Source organism: Salvia splendens, chromosome 18 (genome assembly GCF_004379255.2).
Source record: "Salvia splendens isolate huo1 chromosome 18, SspV2, whole genome shotgun sequence".
NCBI classification, from domain to species: Eukaryota; Viridiplantae; Streptophyta; class Magnoliopsida; order Lamiales; family Lamiaceae; genus Salvia; species Salvia splendens.
In genome coordinates this window covers 281,562-308,406 of record NC_056049.1, presented here as the reverse complement: position 1 = coordinate 308,406, position 26,845 = coordinate 281,562, and the positions used below count along the sequence as shown (strand labels likewise).

The 26,845-nt window shown below is 38.4% G+C and overlaps 3 protein-coding genes and 1 pseudogene across 3 annotated transcripts; 1 reads left to right on the top strand and 3 right to left on the bottom strand.

The window, feature by feature from the left end:
• Nucleotides 1-2,058: 2,058 nt before the first annotated feature.
• On the bottom strand, nt 2,059-2,796 carry LOC121776431 (homeobox-leucine zipper protein ATHB-52-like). The gene has a single exon (XM_042173607.1). The coding sequence runs from the start codon at nt 2,645-2,647 to the stop codon at nt 2,213-2,215; it is 435 nt and encodes a 144-aa protein (XP_042029541.1). The 5' UTR covers nt 2,648-2,796; the 3' UTR covers nt 2,059-2,212.
• Nucleotides 2,797-4,572: 1,776 nt separating this feature from the next.
• LOC121777789 lies at nt 4,573-11,449 on the top strand (annotated as a pseudogene).
• A 187-nt stretch (nt 11,450-11,636) lies between these two features.
• LOC121777479 (NAC domain-containing protein 73-like) lies at nt 11,637-13,805 on the bottom strand. Its single transcript, XM_042174753.1, has 4 exons — nt 13,667-13,805; nt 13,334-13,528; nt 13,065-13,254; nt 11,637-12,342 (listed from the first exon to the last, which is right to left on the bottom strand). Exons 2-4 carry the CDS (start codon nt 13,466-13,468, stop codon nt 11,819-11,821), a joined length of 849 nt encoding a protein of 282 aa, XP_042030687.1. The 5' UTR covers nt 13,469-13,528; nt 13,667-13,805; the 3' UTR covers nt 11,637-11,818.
• Nucleotides 13,806-17,002: 3,197 nt separating this feature from the next.
• LOC121777478 (receptor-like protein kinase HSL1) lies at nt 17,003-20,586 on the bottom strand. Its single transcript, XM_042174752.1, has 2 exons — nt 17,859-20,586; nt 17,003-17,629 (listed from the first exon to the last, which is right to left on the bottom strand). The coding sequence occupies exons 1-2, from the start codon at nt 20,452-20,454 to the stop codon at nt 17,271-17,273; spliced, it is 2,955 nt and encodes a 984-aa protein (XP_042030686.1). The 5' UTR covers nt 20,455-20,586; the 3' UTR covers nt 17,003-17,270.
• Nucleotides 20,587-26,845: the final 6,259 nt, after the last annotated feature.

Below are 26,845 nucleotides of genomic sequence, written 5' to 3'. Positions count from 1 at the left end.
AAAAAAGTACTAATAAATAAATAATTTATTGTAAATTTAAAGATGGTGAGGTCATTCAAACGTTTTAAAAGAGTACCATATAGTATAACTTATTTACAATTATGGCAGTCGCCAATCAAATTGGACCATGACAATACTTTGCATATTTCACATGTCAAATGGCTGATTTCACTGAAAATAATGATTTATTTAAATACACGTGGTCAATATTTTTATTATTATAACTCATCCAGATAATCAGATCCTTCATATCATTAGTAGTTTAATTCGCTTACGCCACTTCATGTTGAATATTAATAGTCAATCAATATGATCTTACGTTTCCTAGGTGTATCATTATACTTGTTCTAACTTCTATACTATCATTAGCATGACTTTCAAAACAGCACTACTATCTGTAAACACGTTTTTTTGGTATGCGATCTATCCTTATTTTCGTTTCCAATCCTTGTCAACTTTAGGATCTCACTCCAACTTTATTTATTCACTAATATTTTCATATTTTAGGATAATAGTTTTGTTGACTGTGAGCGAATTTAATTAATAATCTCTTCGTTAAGCGTATATAACCACTCTTGATTGTGCACGAGTTTTAATGCACTGGAGATATAGAAAATAAAAGTAATTAAAATATTATTAATGGAGAATAGATCACACACACTCATTAGAGAGAAAAGACTTTTCAAAATTAGAAAGTGTATGATTTAGTAGGACTGACTAAAAAGGAAAAAGTGCATACCTTGTGGACCGGAGAGAGTATAAGATAGTACAACGAAACATTTATACAATTTAATTAGTACTATTATTAATTCGTGATTTTATTTTTACACTATTATATATGCCGACCATTCATGGTTTGCTTACGAAATCATTCGTTAATTCTTGTTTAATTTCAAATCCAATCCTAATCACTATCTCGTCACTTCGATATTCGAACACGTCACTCCAACTTTGAAATTTCGTCGCAACTTTGAATAAGTCCGTTGCATTAACTATCACATCACATTGAGTAAGATATTAGTGAATAAAATATAAATTGAATACGTTATATCAAGTTAAATTATGGATTTAAATCTGAATCACAAAAAATGGTAGTATGACATAAGACTTCCCCGTACAATCAATAATTGCTGGCATATTATCATTTTGTTGGGTCCGTTGAATTTACATATGTTCACCTCCAGATAGATTAAGGAATTAAACCAAAAAAAAAATACGTAGTAATTCATAGTTATCTTAATCAACCACAGACCCAAACAAACATATAAAGAGAGAACGCAAGAATGAAATATAGTTAAATAATAAATACTAATCAAAATATTATTATTATTATGCCTTTAGGGATGCAAAGTACACCATAAAGTCATAATCCTAAACCCAAATTCGAAGTTTAAATTAAATTGTACTCTAATATAGAAGTTCAAAATAGTATATCTATCAACTTAAGAACATTAAACGTCCCAACTAAAAGATTATTTTCTAAACTAAGACCCATTGATTAAACAAATTGTAATTGTAAAGATATCTTTTGAAAAAAATTCCTTCCAATACATATCAATCACTTTTAATAAAACTCACGATACATCAATCTTTTTTAATACTCCAGAACTTGTGTTGCCTCCCATCATAATATCACATCCAAGAACCCTACAAAACAAAATAGGAGTACAAAACTTTACTCACCACATTTATGTTTCTTCAAAATCATCAATATTATTGATTAGAGAGGTAGGAACCGAAGCGTCTTACCAATTAATCGTCAACTAGCATACTTGTTTAGATGTATATATATGTCAAGATACTCAAAGGAAAGTTAAAGAATGACCATTTAGGATATTAATCTCTAAGGTTTGAATGAAATGGTATTAATTTCATTCCACATTTGGTTGTAAATTTTTCCTACCTTGCATAAAATACACCATATTCAAAGCCGCTGATTCCAAATTTACAATTTCACACCACAATAACACCAATCATAATTGATTAGTTTCTATGCTTCTGAATTTCTGATATTGAGTGACATACATAACCATTTGATCCACACAACAAATTAACTACTTGTCTAAGTATATATTACTACCATAATTATACATTGTTACAATAGAAAACCCATCAAAAAACATATTCAAACTCAAGTATTAACTCCTACTATAATAAAACAACTAAAAACAAAACTTACACATGCAAGAGTTATAGTAGTACCAATTAAGAACTATCCAAAGAAATCATATCGATCGAAGGGGCCTCCACCCCGAACCAAAGAAGCATACAAATCCTTCTCCATATTAACCTCGTCTCCAGAGCCCAAGGCGGCCGCGCCTCGGGCCCTAGTCAACTCCTCCCTCAGCCTCTCCATCTCATCCCTAAGCCTCGAGTTGTCGGTCAGCACCCTCTCGAGCTGCGCCCGCATGGCCCTGTGGTCCGTCTCTAGCCCGTGGATTTTGTCGCGCGCCCGCTTGTTTTGGTACCATATGGCCACCTGCCTGGGCGGGACTCCGAGCTCAAGCGCGAGGCGCGACTTGTGCTCGGGGTCTAGTTTGTTGTTGAAATTGAAATTGGACTCCAATAAGCGCAATTGCTCCTCGTTCATACGTTTCTTGTGTGTCTTTTGCTTCTTTTTGAATGTGGGATAGCTGAATTGATCCATTTCAAGTATGATTTGATATAACCACTTTTGGAAATGGAAGGAAATTTATAACTGAAGAGAAAGCCTAAATTTTTTGGTGTAACATCATTATCGTACATGAAATGTGGGGTATAATGGCCTTACTCCATCTCAGATGTAATGTAACTAATTTTCGTGGATGAATTGCAAATAAAATTGAGGTGATTTTCGTAAACATAACATTGTAAATGTCAACATATCATTTGCGCCGACAATTAATTATCATTTATTGCTTGCAATTTTTCTTCAAGCTCGAACTTAGGCTTTAGAATTTTGATAAACTAATTGAACTAAACAATATCTTTGAATTTTAAATTTGAGAGAGAGAGAGTTGAATGTCAATATCAGGAAATGGTGGGGTAGAAGTGGAAAATCATGAAACACGACATTTGATGTATCAATATGACTTTTGAATATTTGGATTAACCTGATTGGTGGTGCATGAACATAGTGGAACGATCACACAAATGCAGCCCTTGTGCACAACTAGCCAATTCATGAGTTAACTATGGTTAATTGCAAGTGGATTCTAGTTGCTTAGCTACTTCTTGTTAGCATTTATTGCTTAGGTTAATCAAGGTTTATCTTAACATGCAATATGCGTTTTTTTATAAATCCAGGTGGGAACGGGGTTCGCTGATATACCTTTGAGGTGAAGGTGATCGGAGAAGAAAGGCTGACACCGGACAAGACAAGGAAGGAAGTCATGGAGAAGGCTACCTTGAACTAGCTAGTGTAAAGTTCATTATGAAAAGTGAATAGCAAAACCCTATGTTAGTACAACTATGGAAATACCTGACAAAGAAAATCTAGAGCAGAACTTGTAGTAGGATATGACACATACATGACTTTTTTAACATAATCTGGGAGATAACATGATCAAGCCACTTGGCAATGTGGGCGCCTCACGGGGGTGTGTGCCCACCCTGATCTCGGGTATAAGTTGCGATTGATGGCTAGGAGATGCCAAGCTCGTGCGTATCATCAATTGACCCCATCATCGGTCAATTACGCACATAAAACTCTATTAAATTCGGTATTACATTTGTTGCACCAGATTAATGGTTCTAACCTGATAATCTTTTTAGTCCTATTACTTTTATCTATTTATCTTTAAAACTAATTAGTCGATATTATATATATCAATGTATTATTCTGTTATGAATCTAATAATTTGATATTATTTTTATTTAATTGTATTAGTCCTTGACTAGTATTCACTCATATTCAATGTATCGCCTTCAAGGTACATACCCTCTTTAATTTATTATTGAGGAAATAATTAAGTATAGTCATAAGTGCGTCTCCATCAACAGGCTGGCTACTAATGTCATTAGGTGTCTAATACATTGAAATTTCGATTTGAGAGCTATACAGATAAGTGTGATGTTTTCGATTTTATATTACTAGATCAAAGTTGTAACAAAATTAATAAACTAAGTTTAAATGAAAATGACCATTATTGATATAAATTTAATTATATTCTTTGCGTACCAGGATAATTTGGAGGTTTTTTGTAGAAACAATGGATTCTGAAGAGTATAACAGAGGCATATGTATTGCTCAATTAACTGGAGCCCCCAAATTTAATAAAATATCATGACTGTTATTATAATATTAGCAAATACTATTAAATACAATGAAAGTAATTAACTGCTAGTATTATTATTTACATAAAACCAAACAGACTTAGTATTTAATTTGATTTATAATTTTGTAAGAACACCAAAAGGCTGATGGAAAAATTGTCCTTGCCCAGTTTTGTATGGTATCCTTAGCCCGACTAGCCCAACTCATCATATCCAATTGCGGCTACAGAAAGAGACCCAGGCCCAACAGAAAGCAAAGCCCAATAAGATGCAACCGAAGCTATACGTTTTCTCACATTTCACCTCAGAATCAACAAATTCATTGGAAAAGTTCGATAATATGAGGCGATTATTTGGCCTAAGCTCGGCCGCAGAATCTCCGCATTCGGCTTCTCCGCCGACTCCACTTCCCGCCGCTTCGCCCAATATGTCTGCCGGGCCGGCGAGGCCAATCCGCCTTGTGTACACCGATGATAAGGGTATGTTTCACATGGATCCAGAGGCGGTGGCGCTGCTGCAGCTGGTGAAGCAGCCCGTTGGGGTGGTTTCCGTCTGTGGCCGCGCGCGTCAAGGCAAGAGCTTTATACTAAATCAGGTACAATTGGTTTGGCAGGGTTTGTATTAACTTCAGGCTATTTGTATTTTTCACCCTGACTCATTGGAAGTCTTGATTGGATTTTCTCGCGCATTAGGGATTTTGATTGTCTGTTTGATTGAAATCAGGTTTTGGGATTATTGCTTGACGAGCTGTGGGTTTTGTTACTAGTTTAGGCGCTGTACGACTAACAAAAATGTTTTAGTTCTTTTAGCTTTCTACTTTGCAGGGGTGTATGTATCAATTTAATGTTTTGAGTGAACTCATAGCTGCTGGAGGAAATTTTGGGACTTGGGTAGAAAAAAAGACAAAACTGGACTATTCTCTATCTGCTCAATGCAACACCATAGCTTGCTTCTTTCATTATGTAGTAATTGGTTCATGTTGTTCCTCGATTATTTTATGTTAGTTCAGTTCTTGCTGAGTGAAGAAGGTTACATTTTAGGTGAATTAATGTGGTTCTTCTTTCTTTTAAAAAATTAGCTTGAAAATTAAGTGGCTCAAAGCTTTTTTTCTTTCTTCTGTGTTTATTGGCTCTTTCATCTGTGTAATAAGAAGGTTATGAATTGGGAAACAGCTACTTTAAGCATACATACTATTTGAGTAGTTTCTTAACTTTTTTTTCCGCAGCTTCTTGGGAGGAGCAGTGGATTTCAAGTGGCTTCCACACATCGTCCTTGTACGAAAGGTCTTTGGCTGTGGAGTGCCCCCATACGGAGAACTGCCCTAGATGGAACTGAATACAGCCTCTTACTTTTGGACTCAGAAGGAATTGATGCTTATGACCAAACGGTCAGGTTTTGTTTCTTTTATTGCTAGTCAATTTGACAGCCACCAATTATTATTTTCATGATTAGGTGGTCTTCCTATGATGCTTATTATAATTGCTTTGATTTATGCCTAGTGCTTATGTGTTTTTATTTCTTGGTGATATGCACAGTGTTTTGTGCATAATCTTTCCCATATTGTATTCTCATCTCTCTCTGAACTTTATTTTTTGACAGGGAACATACAGTACACAAATATTTTCATTGGCTGTGCTCTTATCGAGTATGTTCATATATAACCAGGTAAATACTTGTTGAAGGCATTCTCTCAATGTCTAATAGTAGAATATTGATGTTTATCTTGTATTCTGTTATCTATCCTCTTTATGGGCCAAGTCCTTTTATCTCATAATGGAATTGTTTTAAGAAAAATGACATATGATGCCAAGAAAATAAGCATACTGACTTCTGGTTCTTTGACTAAGATGGGCTGAATTGATGAGGCTGCACTTGATCGCCTCTCTCTTGTGACCGAGATGACAAAACATATTCGTGTTAAGGAATCTGGAGGTAGGAGTACAGCTTCAGAGCTTGGCCAATTCTCTCCAATCTTTGTTTGGCTGTTGAGGGTAAGTATTAGAATACAGACATGCTTTGTTTTCAACTATATTGCTATTTTTTATCTTCTTTGTAGGAATCAGCAATGCCACAATGTTTTTGGTGTTTTTCTTCTTGGTAGAACTTATAACTGTTACAAAATGCATATGCGCAGGACTTCTATCTAGACTTAGTGGAGGAAAATCAGAGAATTACGCCATGTGACTACCTAGAAGTTGCTTTGAGGCCGGTTCAGGGAGGTGGAAGAGATGTATCAGCAAAGAATGAGGTTATTTGCTTTTATTTGTCTATGTCAATGCGCTGTTGGATATTGTAATATGTATTTTTAAGCTGGAGAACTGTATTGATTTAATCCTTTCAACAACTTCATTTTAACTCCCTCTTTTGCTCTAGAAGTCTATATATAATATGCTGAGCCGTTGTTGGTTGAAATACTTGACTAGATTCGAGAATCCATCCGAGATCTTTTTCCAGACAGAGAATGCTACACTCTTGTATGACCTCTAAGCAACGAGAATGATCTTCAACGACTTGATCAGATTCCTGTCAGTGTTATTTGATACTTTGCACATTTTTATTATTTTATTTTGTGCGGCTATCTCATCAGCCTTGGTTGACTTTGCTCTTTCTTCTTCTTTCCTTATGCATATTTTTCCATATCTTGCAGCTGGATAAATTAAGGCCAGAGTTCAAATCTGGTTTAGATTCTTTTACAAGATTTGTTTTTGAGAGGACAAGACCCAAACAAATGGGTGGAACTGTGATGACAGGACCTATTTTTGCTTGTATTACTCAGTCATTCCTTGATGCTCTCAATAATGGTGCGGTGCCTACAATAGCATCTTGTGGCAGGTTAGCATACATATTTTTATCTGTGTGCAATTTGCTTTCACTGAAATGCGTCATGATCTTTTATATTATGTATAATCTTTTATATGATATGAATATATAGTTGTCAATGCTGTAACATTTATGCATGATTGTATGTTATATTACACTGCAACTTGCTGTTTAATGACATTGCTCGTTGCTCTAAAAGTCATGATGATTTTGATGTACTTCCACTATTTCATGTTCAATACAGACTACAGAGTTTCCATGGCATGAGTAGTTAGTTTATGGTGGCACGACATCTTTTTCCCCTAATGAGAGGATACCTTCTTCTGCCAAATTAGTTTTTTTTCATTTATTATGTTTAATATTTTCATTCAGAGTGTCAAGGAAGCAGAATGCCAGAGAGCATATGAAACGAGTACTGAGTGTATATGTCTACTTTCAATCGTTCCAAACCTCCTGAAGAAGTAAGTATTGATTTTTCTTGTGGGGGCTGTGTATTTCATTTCTATCATTCGCTAAACATCGGACCTGTGTAGGCTGCCCTAAGAGAGGCGCATGAAGATGCAGTTCAGAGGTCAATGGCCTCATTTAATGATAATGCTGTAGGTGCTGGCCAAGTCAGGCAGAAATATGAAAATCGTCTTCAGTCTTTCTTGAAGAAGGCATTTGAGGTACATGTCCTAGCTTATCATAAAAGATCTTCAATACATCTTGAGGTTTTATACATTTATCTTAGAGCTGAATTAATGAAATTTATGATGTATTAAGATATTTGGATGTTGTTGATTATGTTTTCGAATTGCCGAATGCCATTATGGGGGCCTATTGTTGATTATGATTACATGTTGATTGCAGGATATTAAAAAAGATGCTTTCCGGGAAGCTTATCTGCTATGTACACGTACCATAGAAAATATGGAAAGGGAGTTGAGAACAGCTTGTCATGCTCCTGGTGCAAAAGTAGATGCAGTTTTAAAGGCAGGTTTTCATTGTTGCTAGATGTTTCCTTTCGTTTTGAGAACATCCTTCATGGTCTAGTTTAGTGCTTATATTTTAGATTTAAGCTCTTAGTGTAATTAAGATCTTGTATTATGATATTATCTAATTTCCAAACCATTTTCTTGCTTTATGCTATTAAAAAATGCAATATTTCTCACTCATTCCCATTGGGAATATCCTTTTCATCTTTGTCTTTTTATCACTAAAAAGTAACACGAGAAACCTGTAGTATACTCTATGTCTAACTTGATTGAGGCAAAAATATATGAAACTATAAAACCAAATTCTCAATTGAAACAGTCATACAAGGCCTAATACTCATGTTCTGGCAGGTTCTTGATGCCTGATGGACTCTTGAGCAAGTATGAAGACACTTGTCATGGACCAGAGAAGTGGCAGAAAGTAGTTATTTTTCTTCGGCAAAGGTTTGTGTATCTTGTGTTTTTACTCTTTGTTATGTATGATGGTTGACTCTGAAGTTCTGTTCTAATAGTATTACTCATTTAATCGTCCAGCTTGGAGGGCCCCCTTCTGGACTTCATCAAGAAGCAAATTGACCTTATTGGAGCAGAAAAGAGTTCTCTTGCTCTGAAATGCCGTTCAATTGAAGACAAGATAGAATTGCTTAACAAACAGTTGGATGCAAGTGAGAAGTATAAATCTGAATATCTTAACCGCTATCAAGATTCTATTAAAGACAAGGAAAAACTCTCAGACGACTACATGGGCCGTATAAACAATTTGCAAAAGAAATATAGTTCCTTAGAGGAGAAGTCCTCTAACTTATCAAAAACACTTGATACAGCAAGACAGGAATGCACAGATTGGAAAAGGAAATACGAGTTGGTTTTATCAAAGCAGAAGGCTGAAGAAGACCAGTTTGGCGCTGAAGTTGCAGTGCTCAGATCCAAAAGTTCTGCTGCCGAAGCAAGATTGGCAGCAGATCAGGAGAAAGCTCAATCTGCTCATGAAGAGGCAGAAGAGTGGAAGCGTAAATATGATATTGCTGTCAGGGAAACAAAAAATGCCTTAGAGAAAGCTGCTGCTATCCAAGAACGCACAAATAATCAAACACAATCAAGAGAAGCTGCTCTAAGAGAAGAATTTTCTTGTGCCCTGGCAGAAAAGGTGAAATTTCCTCTCTCTGCCCTATCTTCATCTATCTTTAGATACATATGTTTAGTTTTTTACATGGAGGCTTATACATTAGTTTGTATCTCATTATTCTGGGACAAATTATGTGACTTTGTTTTATGTGTAATATTATTAACAGGAGGAAGAAATGAAGGAGAAAACCAAAAGGATTGAGGAAGCGGAGCAGTGTCTGACAACTCTGTGTTTGGAATTGAAGGTAAGGTTTAGACAAGAACCAGTCATTTCATTAATTTTAGCTAGGTTCCACCTTTCATGACTTCTGTTATCAATTTTGTCCTCCAGGTTCCACCTTTCACGACTTCTGTTGTCAATTTTGTTAATATTTGTATTACTGTACTGGTTTAGTTTATACTCCCTCCGTCCCAAGTTACTTGAGTCGTATTCCATTTTGGATTGTCCCAAGTTACTTGTGTTATTTCTTTTTTTGGCTAAAAACAAAACATTTAATCTCGCCTTCTTTATTCCCTCTTTTACTTTACTCTCTCTTCTTTCTCTTACTTTATTTTCTCTACTTTATTTAACTCACTAAATAAAACTTTTTTAAATCCCGTGCCGAAAAGAAACGCCTTACGGAGAAAGTAGTTATTAAACTAGTAGCTCTCTATATCAGTCAAATTTCGGTTAAAGTTCCTGCCAAATGGATTGACTCTTATGCCCTGAAAACCGACCATGTTCTCAACTTGTCTGTTATTTCTGAAAAGAGAAGCTTACAATATCTTTGTGGCAGCTGTTTCTTCCTTTTCCTGTCTTATAATCTCTACCGTGATTCATATCTTTAATGAAACTCGATCTATATTAGTATCTAACTTATTTATCTGACGTTGCTGGCTACAGGCTGCCGAATCAAAGCTTAAGAACTATGATCTGGAGACATCAAGATTAAAGCTTGAAACCAGGGAACTAGGTGAGAAGGAAGGAGGAGCTAATGAGACAGCTCTTTCAGCGCAAAGCAAAGCCAGGAGTCTGGAACAAGAAAGAATACATCTTGAGCAGAAGTATCGAGCTCAGTTTGACAGATTTGAAGAAATTCAGGAAAGGTGCAAAGCAGCTGAAAAAGGAAGCTAAAAGGACAATGGATTTGGCTGATGAAGTCAGAGCCGAAGCAGCTTCTGCCCAGAAAGATAAAAGTGATTTCCAGCGTGTAGCAATGGAAAGACTGGCACAGATTGAGAGGGCTGAAAGGCATGCTGAGACTTTGGAGAGGCAAAGGGCTGACATTGTTAATGAAGTTGAGAGGCACCGGGCCGCTGAAAGGGATGCCTTGTTTAAGGTAGAAACTCTGGAAGACAGAATTAGAGAAAAGGAACAAGAAATCGATTCACTTTTACAATCAAATAACAGCCAGAGAAAGACCACCGTTCAGGTACTCGAGACTCTATTGGAAAGTGAATGCGCTGCTCATACAGAAGCAAATAACAGGGCTGAAGCCTTATCGGTTCAGCTACAAGCTACTCAGGGGAAACTTGATGAAGTTTCTCAGGAACTAACTGCTCTTCGATTTGGTGAAAAGTCAACAATGGATGGCAGACCAAGAACTGCTTCCCGTGCTAAACGTGGCAGGACTGATGATTATGAAATGGGTGCTGACTCGGTACAAGATACGGGCACAAACGACAAAGTAAGCAGAGGAAAGAAAAGGACCAAGAATACCAACAGCCCTGTGAAGTTTGGGAGTCCAGAAGATGGTGGCTCGGTGTTTAGGGGTGGCGAGCCAACCAGTAGCCAGAAAATAAATCAGGATGACTACACCAGGTTCACGGTACAGAAATTGAGGCATGAGCTTACCAGTCACAACTTTGGTGCTGAGCTGTTGCAACTTAGGAATCCCAACAAAAAGGACATCGTAGCTTTGTATGAGAGATTGTGTTCTCAACAAAACATAGCTACGGTTTGTCAAGAGTAGGCCCTTCTGTACATTGGTGAACTTCCTAGAACATTCAGATGCCACTATTAGTTTCAGTGAGAGGCTAGAAATTATGTATCTGGATATGAAGACTTTTCATCTGGCAACTTTTATTTAGGGTCAAATGATTTTCTTTTATAGAACATTGCTTTTATAAAGGGTCAAATGTTTTTGAGGTGTGCTGTAAAATTTGGGGTTGGTATGAAGGATTGTAGTTTGAGTTTTTGAGGATTTGATAGGATTCTGTTTCAAATCTTCAATACATTTCATATTGTGATCTTGTGTTTGACTATGGATTTTAGGGTCAAATTCTTACTACTATAAATTTTCTTCTCTTCCTATTTTTTCAATTTAAATAATCTAGCAGTTACTGAGAAAGGAAAGGAGCATTATAAGCTACAAAAAAAATACTAGTACGGGAAAACTTGATCTCCATAATACCCCATTGTTTAAATTATGAAACGAAAGCTTACAAGCCGATTATCCATAATACATGAAAAATTAGATATCCATAATACTATTTAAATTATTATCAAATAAAAGATTACAAAGCAGATTACCCATACACAGGAAATCTTCCTATACTACTAAATATGTAAATCATCATATTCTACTTGCATCAGTGTGAACCAAAAACACAATAGTATTAAACCTAATACAACAACTCTACATAATTTGTATATATAATGGTTATTTATTTACTTTGCTTGGTTCCGAAGGCATATGATGAAAAGAGGAAGATCCATGAGCATGAACAACCATATTCTGAATCAGCTGCGGTGGCCTGTCTCTATCAATAGTGGTGTTGGTGTAAGGATTATAGTAGTCGACAAAACTCTGGTTTTTCAAGACGAAGGAATCCGTGTTAGTGGTTTTGGAGGCGCATTGCCTTGGCTGTGTCTGAAAGAAGACTTTAGAGAGGACGAGTTCGCCGTCTTTCTCCTCCTGATTGTGGCCGAGGTGGTATTGGTGCATCACCCAGTTCGTCTTCTCGGGTTTTCTCTGGCGGCCGTAGTTGGTGTAGAGGACAAGGATCTTCTTGTAGCCCTTCACGTTGCCGGCTGCCGAGACGGGTCTGGTCTTGCCTGTCTTGTGCCATCGGGTCTCCCCACCGTCTTCGTCTGTGTGCACCTTTCTTCGCTTTCGTGTCCCCGTTGTGTACGCTTTCGACGGGCGGTGGAAGAAGTGCCGCACTTGCCCTTCTTTGCGTACTCCTGGCATGAATAAATTCATAATTCTCAGTTAAATAGATTACATGTCCTACTTTTTGATGACTCTGATATAAGTAATGTTAGTGAAAAGAGATAATGGAACATGAGTGTACTTTTATACACTCCCTCCGTTCACTACCAATAGTCTTGGTAGCAGACATTGTGAACTTTAATGTAAAATTAGTGAAGTATGAAACGTAGAAAAAAATATGGATGGTATATTATTAGTGGAAAATAAAGTCTTTTTCATTAGAAACAAATTATGTGGATGACCTAAATAGAAAAATAATACTATTATTGGTCATGGAAGGATATAGTATTCATTTTACAATGAAATACTAGTATATATGAACATGAAATATACTGAATATATAGAGTAAAATTAAAAATAAAATAAGACAAAACTCACAAACGAAGAGAATAATATTTATAAAAATTTATATATGTAACATATTATTATACTAAAATACCCTAATAATATTTCGAAATTGTTCTCCTACCATCACCATCTGATGACAACACATCACATGGGACTCAATATTTTGTAGCAAGACCTAAAAGCCATCATACATACTCTACATAATTATTTACCTACATGATTAAAAGAAAAACGTTTCCAATTAACTCATCAATGAATTCGGACATGCGACAGCCATGAACACAAAAACTATGAACCTATATACTTGTAAAAACAAAACACAAAGTCAGTTTGATAAGATGATTACCGGGTAACTTCTCGGGATGCGTATAGCAAATCCCATTTTCACCATCGATGGTTGGGATGAACTCATCAATCAAAGGATGCAGCTTCTTCACATCCGAATACACTTTGGCTTCCAAGTGCTCTAGAATTTCTTGATCCGACGGATCGAACTTCACCCCAGCTGGTAGCCCCGGCAAATCTTGAAGTCCACTCTTTAATTTTCACGAAATCAAATTAATTATAGTACATAAAAAAGCAATCAGTTATAACAGAAGAAAGAAATAAACAAACCTGATCTTGGAGTTTTACAGTATGTCCACATGAAGGGCAGATTACTGTCCTAAGCTGATCAGAATTGGAAACAGTGGAATTTTGTTTGGTAGCTGTAATAATTTGGATTGCATCATTATTGTTTGAGCATGTCATCTTTCTCTTGAGCTACCTGCAGCTCTTATTCCCATCCCAAATTTGGGGTTTCTTCTCAATCTGATCAACAAGAGAGAGAGAGAGAGATGAGTCAAGAGTTGTGTTGCTTATATTCTTGAGAGAGAAGAAGCAGTATTAAATTAAAATAAATGAGGGTTGCTTGGACGTCAGGTTTGGTTTTGTTTCTGTATTACTCACATGTACCAGAATAAATCAAATCCAGACTTAGGTTTCTTTCCTCTAATAAGAGATTTGTCTCTACTCTCATTTCTCAAATATATGTAGCTAGTAGTAATAAATAAAAAGATGAATATTAGGAATAGAAGGGTAGAGTGGATATGGGGCAACAGCTGATTCTGCAAAGACGTTTCACCCTCTTAAGTCTTACTCTCAAATTGGAGTGTCAATAAAGTTTCTGCTCACAAAAATATACTACTACAATTTTTTTGGTATATTATACCAACCAATATCAAAGTAACAAACTCACATTACACCAAACCTGTATTCAATTTACCAACCTTTTTCTTAATATTTTATGTTTTTCTTGGCGTAGACTTCTCTTATTAATTCGGTTCGCAACTCTCTTTCACACACACACGCACCCAAATATACATACACCTATGTGAATAAATGAGAAAGGATACGACGATATGTAACCTATTGGTTTTGATTTTGGAAATGTAGGGTCTTGTTTTTATCTTTTTGTAGTAATAAAGGTGGTGAGAAACATGTTTGGTTACTTGTTGGTCATTTGCTATGAGATTCTTGGTGGTAAAAGGCCATCATGATCCGCATGAATGTTTTGGGAAATAAACATATATAATCACGAATATAAAAGAGACAATTATAAGAATTTGTTTATCCAGTTTAATACTACTATATATCGAATGGGGCGATATTAAATCACAAAAATTTCAATTTCTTTTGGCCGCACAGTTTATAATGAAAGAATAAGAGAACTTTAGTTCTGATCACACTAGCAAACTTATTTCGATAAAATGTAGTACTAAGGAATAAATCCAATAAAAATAGGAAATATATTGAGCCTAAAAAGTACAGGCTCCAAATTCCAACAAGTAAACAATAGGTAATTGATGTAATTTTATTGCTTCATTCTTGTTTCGGCTTAGAAAAAATACAAAGAGGTAGCGAATTCAACTACAAATTTACCTTATGATTTAAAAAGTCAAGCTGGACCATTGTTCAAAAGGGTTTGACTGATTAATTGGGGCCATAATGGAAACAAAGAAAAAGAGAGGGTAGACAAATCCAATTTCAGACAAAAGATATAAAAATAGTAGCCGACATATGGTTTTCTTGTGTAGGATATTAAAATGGCTGTCTATTTTATTATGCATCAAAGCTTCCCAGATAAGTTACGCAACTAAAAGCTTAGGGAAGAAGCTTCAAAATTAGGGTTTTCTAAACGTATGGAAGAGGGTTTTGCACATCAAACTTTTCAAAGTAAAATCAATTTCCTTGCGAAATTCTATAGTCAATGGTGCATGACATGGTACAGCTTATTTCTACGTAGTTTGTGGGTTATTGCATAAGAATGTGGTATGAATAACACACACGCCTCATGTAGCCGTAGTCTATATTGTTATGACAGTCAGTCGTAAAAAATAAATAAGTTTATTTTGTTATATATACAAAGCTATTACTATTTGGATACGTGAATACAACTAATAGGTTTCTACCGGGACCACTTATGTACTTTTTATATTTTTGTCATTTTATGGCTAGCCCTCTTCCAGTAATCATCTGGATCTAAGCACAAGCCCAAGCACATCTATGCCGCCCTCGTCGCAACTCACAATGGAGGCTTCGTAGGCGTTTGCCTACGTGGCGCATATGTGCCAGCAGTTACAACACGTGGACAAGGCATGCATCTATAAGGCAAATTAGTTTTCCAATTTGACTAACAAGTGTAAGTTATTTTCACTATTGAATAGTTTTCTCAATTACTGAACTCTAGTTCTTCATAGTTCTTAACCATACAACACTATTTAAGAGACTATAAAACAAAAAAGTGAATTCCTACTTTCAAGAGAGAATATATGTAGATAAATATGGGGCCTATATCTTTGATCATTGCAACTTGCATGACCTTTTATTCTATATTATTCACAAGTGTACTTCAGTGTTATATAGTCTTCATTACTTTCATCATTAATATTATGATTATGTAAAGGTATTCTCAAGTACTAGTGGAAAGGAAAAGAAAAGATAATTAGTTGTGTTAATACCTTTGAAGAACCAAATTCACTTAATGTAAAGACGAGCCTTGTAGTTTAGTAGTTCACCTCCTTCATAATAGTGAGAGACTAGGATTCAATTTTTGGTGTGCGTTAACGGTTAGCCTCGCTGTTAATTCGAAAATAAACGCAAATTAGTTAGTAAAACTTCTTCTCTAACATTAAATGTGCTTATACGGTTAATTATACTGACTAAGTGTGTTACGGACTCAATTCCCACATCGATTGTGAGAACAACTGATGTGGTGTATATAGACTAAATGGGCTCTCTCTCCTAACAGGCTAGTCTTTTGGGATGAGTTCTCCTGTTTGGTCAGTATCAATTGGTGCTTTCATTGAGAGCCCAAACGGCTCGGAGTGGTGGCCGGGCAACGAACTCGCCGTGACCAACGAGTGCGTTTGGGACCGCTCGGAGTGGTGACCCACGGAGTGGTGGCCGGGCAAAGAATCCGCCGTGACCAACGTGGCCGTGACCAACGAGAACTCGGAGTGGTGGCCCACGGAGTGGTGGCCTGGCAAAGAACCAGCCGTGACCAACGTGGTCGTGACCAACGAGGACGTTGGCCCTTAAAGGAGGGTCGAATGTTACGGACTCAATTCCCACATCGATTGTGAGAACAACTGATGTGGTGTATATAGACTAAATGGGCTCTCTCTCCTAACAGGCTAGTCTTTTGGGATGAGTTCTCCTGTTTGGTCAGTATCAAAGTGTGCTTTATTATTTCTAAAAGTAGAGGGAAATTGTTGCTTTAAAGTTCATAATTTATTCGTGCTGTTTGGACAACAAAAGAAATTGCGTAATCAACTCAACTAAGCATAAGTATCTTCTTTTTATTTTTGTTCCGAATAAAAATCCCAGTTATTTACTTTAGTTGGGCTTTTATAATCATTGGCCCACTAACCTTTTAGTATTTTGGGAAAATCATATGTTAGTGTTAAATGATTGAATTTGGGGCTCCTTGTTCAGCCCAATATATTATGAAATTAATTTGGGGCTCCTTGTTCAGCCCAATATATTATGAAATTAACTAGATCTAACCAATTGCATATTCTCCAACTAAAAACAATAGAGCAATAAGCATTTATTTAAACACATGTCCTTTTTCAGCTAACTTACACATTACTTTAATGATTTCTACCATATTTTTTAAGCAAAGAAGTAATCTCAACCAAATGATAGTGTAACCAAGTGAATGAAATGAAATAAATAACTTCTCATTCTCATTCAATTTTATATTTGGTTGTCATAGATAATAACATCACATGGGGTAGTCAGTGGTCCATTACCATTTAAGGCAAAAATCTATCATTCCAACGACTAAATCAAATATACAACAAGAATCCCCATTTGATGCAAGAGATATAAGCTGCGTAAATAAGATAAGGTTTAAAAGCAGAATCTCTCCAAACAGAGTAACAAAAGTTAATTCATTTACATTTTTGCAACTCTCCCTCACCTAATATGTTTTCACCTTGACATTTTTACACCATTTCATCTCTCATGCTTATCTGCAGTAAAAAAAATGGGGCTGTGATTATCTCTCTCAGGTGGCGGCTAACAACTTGCCATCTTTCCCGGCGGTCTTGTGGTGGGTGCCATTGGCAATGGCTTGCATCATCTTGACCACGCTTCTCATGGATGGGCGGTTGATTGGGAGAGGGGATGTGCACTGGAGCCCTATGTTGAGGACTCTGCATATCTCGTCCTTGAAGCACGGGTCAAGCCTGGGATCGATCATGTGCTCCACGTCCTTCTGATCCACCGTGGTGCAAACCCATTTCACCAAGTCCTTCTCCCCGAACTCTGGATCGATGGGATGCTTCCCGGTCACCAGCTCCAGAATCACAACCCCAAAGCTGTATATGTCGCTCTTCTCGTTCACATGAAGCGTGTAACCATATTCTGTAGTGCCAACAAGATGTACAGTTATTACACCCCAAGAAAGAACCAAAGACAACTTCAAAACTCATTTGTAAACACAACACATAAATTCATTGCAGCATTAACATATGATCACACCATTATAAGCACATAAACTAAATCAGGGCATCCAAACAACACATTAGTATATCACATCTCATCAAAACAATGTTAAAACACAAGATGAAGCAAAACAAAATTGATGAACTACCTGGAGCAATGTAGCCACAAGACCCTGCAATGCCAGACATGGAATGAGTCCCCTTGGCATCCACATCAACCATCTTCGCCACGCCAAAATCCGCGACCAGAGCCCCAAACTCCGAATCAAGCAGTATATTATTGGACTTGATATCCCTATGAACAATTGCAGGGGCACAATCATGGTGCAAGTAGGACAGCCCATCAGCTGCATCCAGCGCGATCTTAAACCTAATCGGCCAGTCCAACAAACCACCTTTCGTGCTGTGAAGCAGATCACCAAGGCTGCCATTAGGCATGTACTCGTAAACCAAAAGCTTGCAATCCTTGGTGCTGCAACAACACCACAACTTGATGATATTCTTGTGTCTGATCTTCCCCAATGTCTCTACTTCAGCATCAAAACCACCATTGCCCTTCTCCAGATCTACACTGTCCTCTGCTGACTTAGGCCGCCCCCAGAGCTTCTTCACGGCAACTGCCTCCCTTGTGCTCAAGACCACCTTGTATACCTTACCAGATGCCCCAGTTCCAATCACGTTGTCCTCATCCAGAGCATCCAATATCTCATTCTCACTGAATCTAAGTTTGTGAAACGACATTAATGTCCATTTTGATCTATCCATGGATCTCTTTGCCATGCTTAAGTTCCTGTACTTGAAGTACAACCACACTGAACCAACAATCAGCACTAATCCAGCAACTATGAAGATTGATCTCAACAGCCATATGTAACTCATTTCCTTGATTCCACCTTTTCCATTGCATAAACCATCAGTATCTCCACATAATCCTGGATTCCCCAAGAAGCTGTCTTTGTACATTTCCTTGGCATACATGGCTGGAATATTGCCGGAGAGGCGATTATTTGACAAATCAAGGCGATTAAGCTTCAAGTTTTGCAATCCAAGAGGGATTTTGCCAGATAACTCATTTCCAGATAAGTCGAGATAATTAAGAACAGAAAAATCCCCAATTTCATCCGGAATATCCCCAAAAAATCCATTATTTGCCAAATTGAGCTCATTTAGCCTCTTCAGAGAACGAATCCCCCTTGGGATTTCACCAGATAACCCATTGTTGTGAAGATCAAGCTTCACTAATTGCCCAAGATTCACTATACTACTTGGCAAAGAACCAGATAGCTTATTATCGTTGATCGAAATCTCCAGCAAGCCATCCAAAACCCCGATCTCGGCGGGCAAACTACCGGAAAAGTAGTTCCCTGACAAAATCAGCTGAGATAAATTGGATGCGGCAGCGATGTTTTTAGAAATACTGCCGGAAAACGAGTTTTCAGCAAGCTCGAGTAGTGAAATGTGTGGAAGCCCCCACAAGCGCTCCGGCACCTCACCGGAAAAGCTGTTGTGCCCTAATCGCAACCGCACTAAGCTACGGCATTCCCCGAGGCTCGCAGGTATTTCGCCGGAAATCGAGTTTTCGATTAACAGCAGTTCCTCGAGGGCCCCGTGGAGACACAAATTCTCCGGCAATGGACCGGAAAACTTATTGGTTGAGACATCAATCCACTTCAACGGCGAGCGCTTACCGAGATTCGGCGGTAACCGTCCAGATAAGTGATTCTGGAACAGCCTGAGCTCGTACAAATTGGGGGAATTAGCAATGCCGTCCGGCACTTGACCTCGCAGGTTGTTCTCGTACATATTGAGCGACTCGATCGGCAAATCGCAGAGCTCGGCAGGAATGTAACCGCTCAATTCGTTCATCGACGCGTCAATCCGCCTCAGCGACGTCATGTTTGACCAGCCGGAGCTGGGCAGCTCACCCGTCAATGAGTTGTTGTAGAGCTCCAGCTGAACTAAGCTCTTCAATTCAGTGAGCGAACTCGGGATCGCGCCGCTCAACGAGTTATACGCCAGGTCCAGATCGGAGAGCCTGCCAAGTCGACTCAGTGTATCAGGTATCTCACCGATCAAATTCGTCTCAGTCAGCCACAGCACCTCCAGATTCGTGAGGTTGCCGAGCTCCGGCGGGATCCGACCTGGAGAAAACGGGTTGTAGGACAGATTTAGCTGCTTCAGTGAAGACACATTCCCGAGAAACGCCGGTATTGTTCCATCCAGCAAATTCTCCACTAATGCGAGCACCTCTAGTTTCTGGAATTTTCCGAAACTTTCCGGAATTGCGCCGGAAAAGTTATTCCCGGTCAAATCCAGATACTTCAAATTGGGGAGATCAGCTAAGGTGCGCGGGAGCTCGCCGGTGAGATAGTTCTGCGCCATATCAAGGTGCTCCAAGGACTGGCACAAAACGACGTCGTCACCGCGAAGAGTGGAGTTGATGAAGTTATCGTAGAATGAAATGGAAAGCAGGTTTTTGAGGCGGCAGAGAATGGAAGGGAAGGGGCCGGAGAGACTGGAACTGGAGAGGTCGAGCGAGACGACAGAGGAGGTGGCGGGATCGCAGACGACGCCGCTCCATTTGCAGGGAGTTGCGTCGCTAGGGTTCCATTTGGCGAGGACGGAGTTGGGATCGTCGAAGCTGAGCTTGGCTTGATGGAGGTAAAGGCCTTCTTGGTTGAGGCAGAGGATTAGAGGCGAGGATGTGAGGGTGAGGAGGAGGAGTAGTGTAAGGTGGTGAGGCATTTTCCCGGCGGCGGAGATGGGAATGCAGTCGGTGGTTGCCGCTGGAGGAGTTAAAAGTGGGGAATGGAAAGCTGTGAGTGAGAAGTTGGATCAACTAACTAGGCCATGTTTGAGAAATCAATACTCCAAATTTCAAATATAAATAGAAACAGAGAAATTTAATAGTACTGCAGATTTTAAATGAATAAACTCATAAATGTGCATGAAGATTGGATTCAAATAAGCTATGGAATAAAACTAGGTTGAGTTCAAATTTAATTTATTTTTATCTATAGAGTTAAGAAAAATAATACATGTAATATGATATTAACTCTAAATATTACTCCTATTGTTTGGTCTTGTGATTAGTAAAGACCTACAAAAGGAATCAATGAACTTTTTTTAATATGAGAACCTTTTACCTACAAAACATACTCCATCCGTCTCATCTCATGTGATGAATTTCTTTTCAGCACAGCAATTAAGAAAATGATATGTATTGAGTTAAAGTGGAGAGAGTAAAGTATGAGATAGGAAAAAGTAAAAGAGATAAAGAGAGAATAAAATAAAAAAGGAAAAATAAAGTAAGTGAGAATAAAGTAAGAAATAGTTGAAGTTTTGTTTTTAGTTAAAAAGGAAATCAATCACTTGAGATTGGATAACCTGAAAAGTTGATCAGTTGATGTGGGATGGAGGGAGTACTAAGTTAAAAATGTACTAGTAATAGAGATTTTAACTTCGTTTGAATTCCAATCTCTTAAATATGGTAATCGAGAGAGGTAGAAAAAGATTGGATAGACATTTGAAAGGATAAAGTGTATAGAGAAATATTCCAATGTTTATTTTTTGTTGTTTTTCTCCAAAGGTTCATTACCCTAGTATTTATAGGGTGAATGAGAAAGTTCTAGTACATCAATAAAAGGGATTGGAACTCTACAATACTTAGGAATTCTACACTGCTTAGGAACTCTCCATAATGAATGTGGGCGGCATATTAATGTGGTCTTCTTTTCCAACACTCCCCCTCAAGTTGAGTAACGGTATCTCCGATACTCAACTTGCCAAGGAATTCTTTGAATTTTGTAGGACTCAACGCCTTGGTGAGAATGTCTGCCAGTTGTTCCTCGGATCGGACAAATGGGAACTCGATAATCCCGCTTTCAAGTTTTTCTTTGATAAAGTGACGATCGACTTCAACATGTTTGGTCCTATCATGCTGTACCGGATTTTCTGAAATGCTAATTGCAGCTTTATTGTCACAGAAAAGCCGACTTCTCCTTGTCGGTGGAAATCCAATTTCTGTTAATAATCTTCGAAGCCAGAGTATCTCCATAAGACCGCTTCTGATCCCTCGGAATTCAGCTTCCGCACTTGACAAGGCAACCACTTTCTGCTTCTTGCTCCTCCAAGTGACTAAATTACCCCCAACAAAGGTAAAATATCCTCCAGTTGATTTTCTATCAACTGGATTGCTTGCCCAATCTGCATCGGTGTACCCATCAATTTCCAAATCTTCTCTTTTCTCTAGGAATATCCCATAACTGGAGGTTCCTTTTAAATATCTTACAATTCTCATGACAGCATCCATGTGATCTTCTTGAGGCTGATGCATGAATTGACTAACCACTCCAACGGCATATGCGATGTCGGGCCTCGTATGAGAAAGGTAGATAAGCTTTCCTACTAGTCGTTGGTATCTTTCACGATCAGTAGGTTTAGCTCCATCCACAATTTTCAACCCATGGTTGGGTATCATTGGAGTTTCAGCCGGCTTGCAGTCAAGCATGCCCGTCTCGGCGAGCATATCAAGTATATACTTCTTCTGCCTTAAAAAGATTCCGTGCTTGGATCTCAACACTTCAATCCCTAGGAAGTACTTCAAAGCTCCTAAGTCCTTCATTTCAAATTCTTTGAAAAGATTCTTCTTCAGATTTTGGATTTCTTCAACATCATCTCCTGTTATGATCATGTCATCAACATAAATAATCAAGCATGTCATTTTTCCATTCCTTTCTTTCAGAAATAGTGTGTGATCTGAATGGCTCTGTTTGAAGCCATGTTTGAACATTGTCTGACAGAATCTTCCAAACCATACTCTTGGTGATTGCTTTAACCCATAGAGGGTCTTCCTCAATCTGCATACTTGCCCTTTTCCAAATTCTTCGTCTAGGCCTGGTGGGACCTCCATATAGACTTCCTTGTTTTTCTCAAGTTCACCATGAAGAAAGGCATTTGTAACATCCAACTGGTATAATGGCCACTCTTTACACGCAGCTACAGACAGAAGGGTTCTTACTGTTTTTAGTTTGGCCACCGGGGAGAAAGTTTCCTCATAGTCAACTCCATACACTTGAGTGTATCCCTTAGCAACCAATCTTGCCTTATATCTCTCGATTGAACCATCTGCTCGTCGTTTTATGGTGAAGATCCAACGACACGCTACTGGTTTCTTTCCCGGAGGTAGAGTACACTTCTCCCATGTTTCATTTTTTCTCAGGGCATCAATCTCCTTCTTCATGGCTTCCCTCCAGTGCTTGTGTTTTATTGCCATCTCGAATGATTGCGGAATCTCTTCTTCTTCATAAAGAGCAGCTTCGAATGCTCTAGCCATTTCAGTAAGGTGTCCCTGTGTGAAGTTTGCAACTGAGTACCTTGATTTCCGTCCTTTCCAGTCTGGAGAATATCGTCGAGGAGGAACACCCCTCGTACTCCTGTGGGGTAATTTGCCATGCCCAGTCTCTTGTTCTGTAGGTGGCTCTTCTGTATCACTTATATTTTCCCTGTCACTGTCAGCAGTTTCGGGTAGGATAGGAATATTGGAATCAAAAGTTTTTACCTCAGGAGTCAAAGACTGGTCAGATAGCTCGGCAGTGTCCTGAGGCGACATGTTCTGTTCCTGGGGAATTGGCGCTGTTTGACTCACACTTGTGATAGGATTTTGGTCGGTTTCCCTCAAATTTCTCTCCCCCTGAATGGTTTCTCCCCATAGAGGTAGCCAATTAAGTGCATCACTATTCGCATTACCCGTCTCACTCTCCCTCTGACCACTAGATTGGCCATAGAAATATTCACTTTCAACAAAGTTACAGTTCATAGTGACATACATGCGATCTGTTGACGGGTCATAACATCTATACCCTTTCTGACCTTTCCCGTACCCCAAGAAAACACATTTGACTGCACATGGTGAGAATTTATCGCGATCATGTTTGGGTATGTGAGCAAAGACAGTGCAGCCAAAAACTTTGGGTTCAAGACTGAGAGAAGAGGGAATTGAGTGTTTTGAAGAGAATATTTCTAAAGGGGTTTTGAAGTTTAGGATTCCTGTGGGAAGACGATTTAGAAGGTAAACAGATGTGGCTATGGCTTCAGGCCAGAAAGATTTAGGGATGTGGGATTCTATTAGAAGTGCACGGGTGATCTCAAGGATATACCGGTTTTTTCGCTCAGCCACCCCGTTTTGTTCAGGTGTGTATGCACATGTCGTTTGGTGAAGGAGACCTTTTTCGGTGAAGAAGGTTTTCATTCTAGAGTTCACATATTCTCTCCCATTATCAGATCTAAGGACTTGGATTTTGGTGTTGTACTGGGTTTGGACAAGGCTATAGAACTCGGTGAATTTTTCAAAGACTTCTGATTTTGATTTTAAAAAATAAATCCAAGTCATATGAGAAAAATCATCAACAAATAGCAAAAAATACCGAAATCCTTGACCCCCGATAACCGGAGCAGGGCCCCAAACATCAGAGTGAACTAAAGCAAACGGAGATTTTTCTCTAGTTTTGTTCAACTTGAAGGAATGTCTATGACTTTTAGCCAAAACACACGTTTCACAATTCAAAACAAGTGAAGAAGAAACTAATTTAGGAAAGAGTAGACGGAGATAACCTATAGATGGGTGCCCTAACCGACGGTGTAAGAGCCATATCTGTCTTTCATTCAGTCCATGAGTTAGCAGCGCATTACTGTGTTGGGCAATCTCATCTACGTAGTACAGACCATGTCGCTCAGTGCCACGCCCAACTATCGTTCCCGTCTTGATATCCTGCAACATGCAAAAACGAGGCTGCATTAGGAGTTTGCAATTAAGTTCTTTCGTGACGTGACTCACTGACAACAATTTGTGGGACAAAGAGGGAACATAAAGACAATTTGAGAGGCGAAGGGTTGGTGATATAGCTATAGTTCCCGCCCCTTCAACATGAGCTAATTCCCCACTGGCCGTTTGGACAAATGTTTTTGTGGATTGAGAAATATCGAGGAAGTCCGATGCATCAAAGGACATGGTATCGGTTGCCCCACAGTCAAAAATCCAATGATAGTCTTTAGGTCCTATGTTTGAGGAAGATGAGTATGCTAAAGCTTGGAATTTGTTTGTACACATAATGGAAGGCTGAAATTCAAAATGTCGGGGTGTATTTTCGAAAATTCGGACAAAAGGGGGTTTTTTCTGCAATTGTTTGGTCAACTGGGGGGGATTTGTTAATATCAGAATTGACTTGGGGGGATTTTGGTAGGGATTTTTATGGTGGGGTTTATTTTGGGATTTTCTCAAATTTGAGGGGCTTAATTGCAAAATGGTGGTGGAGACTTTAGAACACCCTATTTTCGGCCCCTCCTTCTCAGCCATTTCCCCTTTTCCAATTTCAGAATCTTCTCCTGCCATCTCATCGGAGGTGGTTGTTCGGTCCTCACCGCCTGCCAAAATCCGGCACATCCCCTGTTTCTTTCTTCTTCTCCGCTGCAAAGCTTCCGCCGCTGATGCTGCTCCTTCAGCAGCCTCCCCCACCGATGCAGCTCCTTCAGCAGCCTCCGCAGCTCCTTCAGCAGCCGTCGCTCCTTCAGCCGCCGCCGCCGCAGCTCCTTCAGCCGCCGCCGCCGCTTCTGAATTTGACGGATGCAATTGTCGACCGGTGTTGCTGCTTCCGCCGTCAACAAGGGCATTGGCGTACGTCTTCTTCGGTTTAGGAAGTTTGTCCTTGTGGGCAGATTCGATATGGTTTCCGTTAGGAGGCAGGGATATGTTTCTACTTCGGTTGTTTGCCTGAGTCGATGTGGCTGCTGTGCGCTTGGACCCTACGCCGAGATTCTTCAACGGGTATGAATTTTGGCTTTGGTTTGTGTTGGATTTGTACAAATCAATTAGATTTGCGATTGTCTCGATCAATAATTTGAGAGTGTGTATTTGGCTGACCTCCATTGGAGGTTGTTTTTTAGTTTCCTGCTCTGATACCATCTTAAAGATGGTAATCGAGAGAGGTAGAAAAAGATTGGATAGACATTTGAAAGGATAAAGTGTATAGAGAAATATTCCAATGTTTATTTTTTGTTGTTTTTCTCCAAAGGTTCATTACCCTAGTATTTATAGGGTGAATGAGAAAGTTCTAGTACATCAATAAAAGGGATTGGAACTCTACAATACTTAGGAATTCTACACTGCTTAGGAACTCTCCATAATGAATGTGGGCGGCATATTAATGTGGTCTTCTTTTCCAACACAATCAGTTCACACATCTACAAATACAAATTCATTTCAGAAGGTACTATAAAAAATACTATTTCAAATGTAGATATACTGAAATTTAAAATTTTATACTCCTGGGCCATCCACGTGTCATTAGACCAAGACAAAAAATGTTTTTCACTGTATTGGAAATGCCAACCCTCTGAAAAAAAAGATTGACTGTAAAATGTAAATACTCAGCGTTGAACACAAATGGATACAGACATACACAGTAAAAATTGTGAGCAGATTTACCGAACAAGTCAAACTAAACAGTGAAATCTGAGTCGCTCTTACTTCAAAAAAAATCATCTTTTATACTGCCTCAAACATTACACATCTCTAAAATCATAAAGTAATATTGTTACTAGTAGTATTATTTTGGGAAGAAGGAAGTGTGTCTGTTTCAAAAAACAGGCAGATAAATCAATGCAGACACTTCTCCAAACAGTGTAAGCAAAATTATGAAAATTAAGTTTGAAAAAATGCTTCAAACTATTGCTACGTTTTATTTAAAAAAAAATGAACTACTACTACTAACACGTTTGTTTGTGCAGTTGCTTCAGAGGTAAAAACTTCACCTGAGGGAGAAGTAGGGGTAGGTAAAGTGTTGGAAACTACTACTCCTATCAGATTTTTACTTGAGCTAGCTATCTTTACAGTTCCAACAATCACTGTCACTAGATTTTACAGTTTGTCTTTTTCTTCTAGTAGTATTCCATTTTTTAGTAAGAGTACAAGTTTTTGTTTCGAGAGGGAGACTGAGTTTTGAGGGTTTTTTTTTTTGTGAATATCAGATTAATCTGGTAAATTATGAATTTATGATAATGGCAGTAATATAATTTTAAGATATGATTTGTCTTTTTACCTTGATTTTTTTATGTTGTCTGTTGTTTTTTTTTTTGTAGT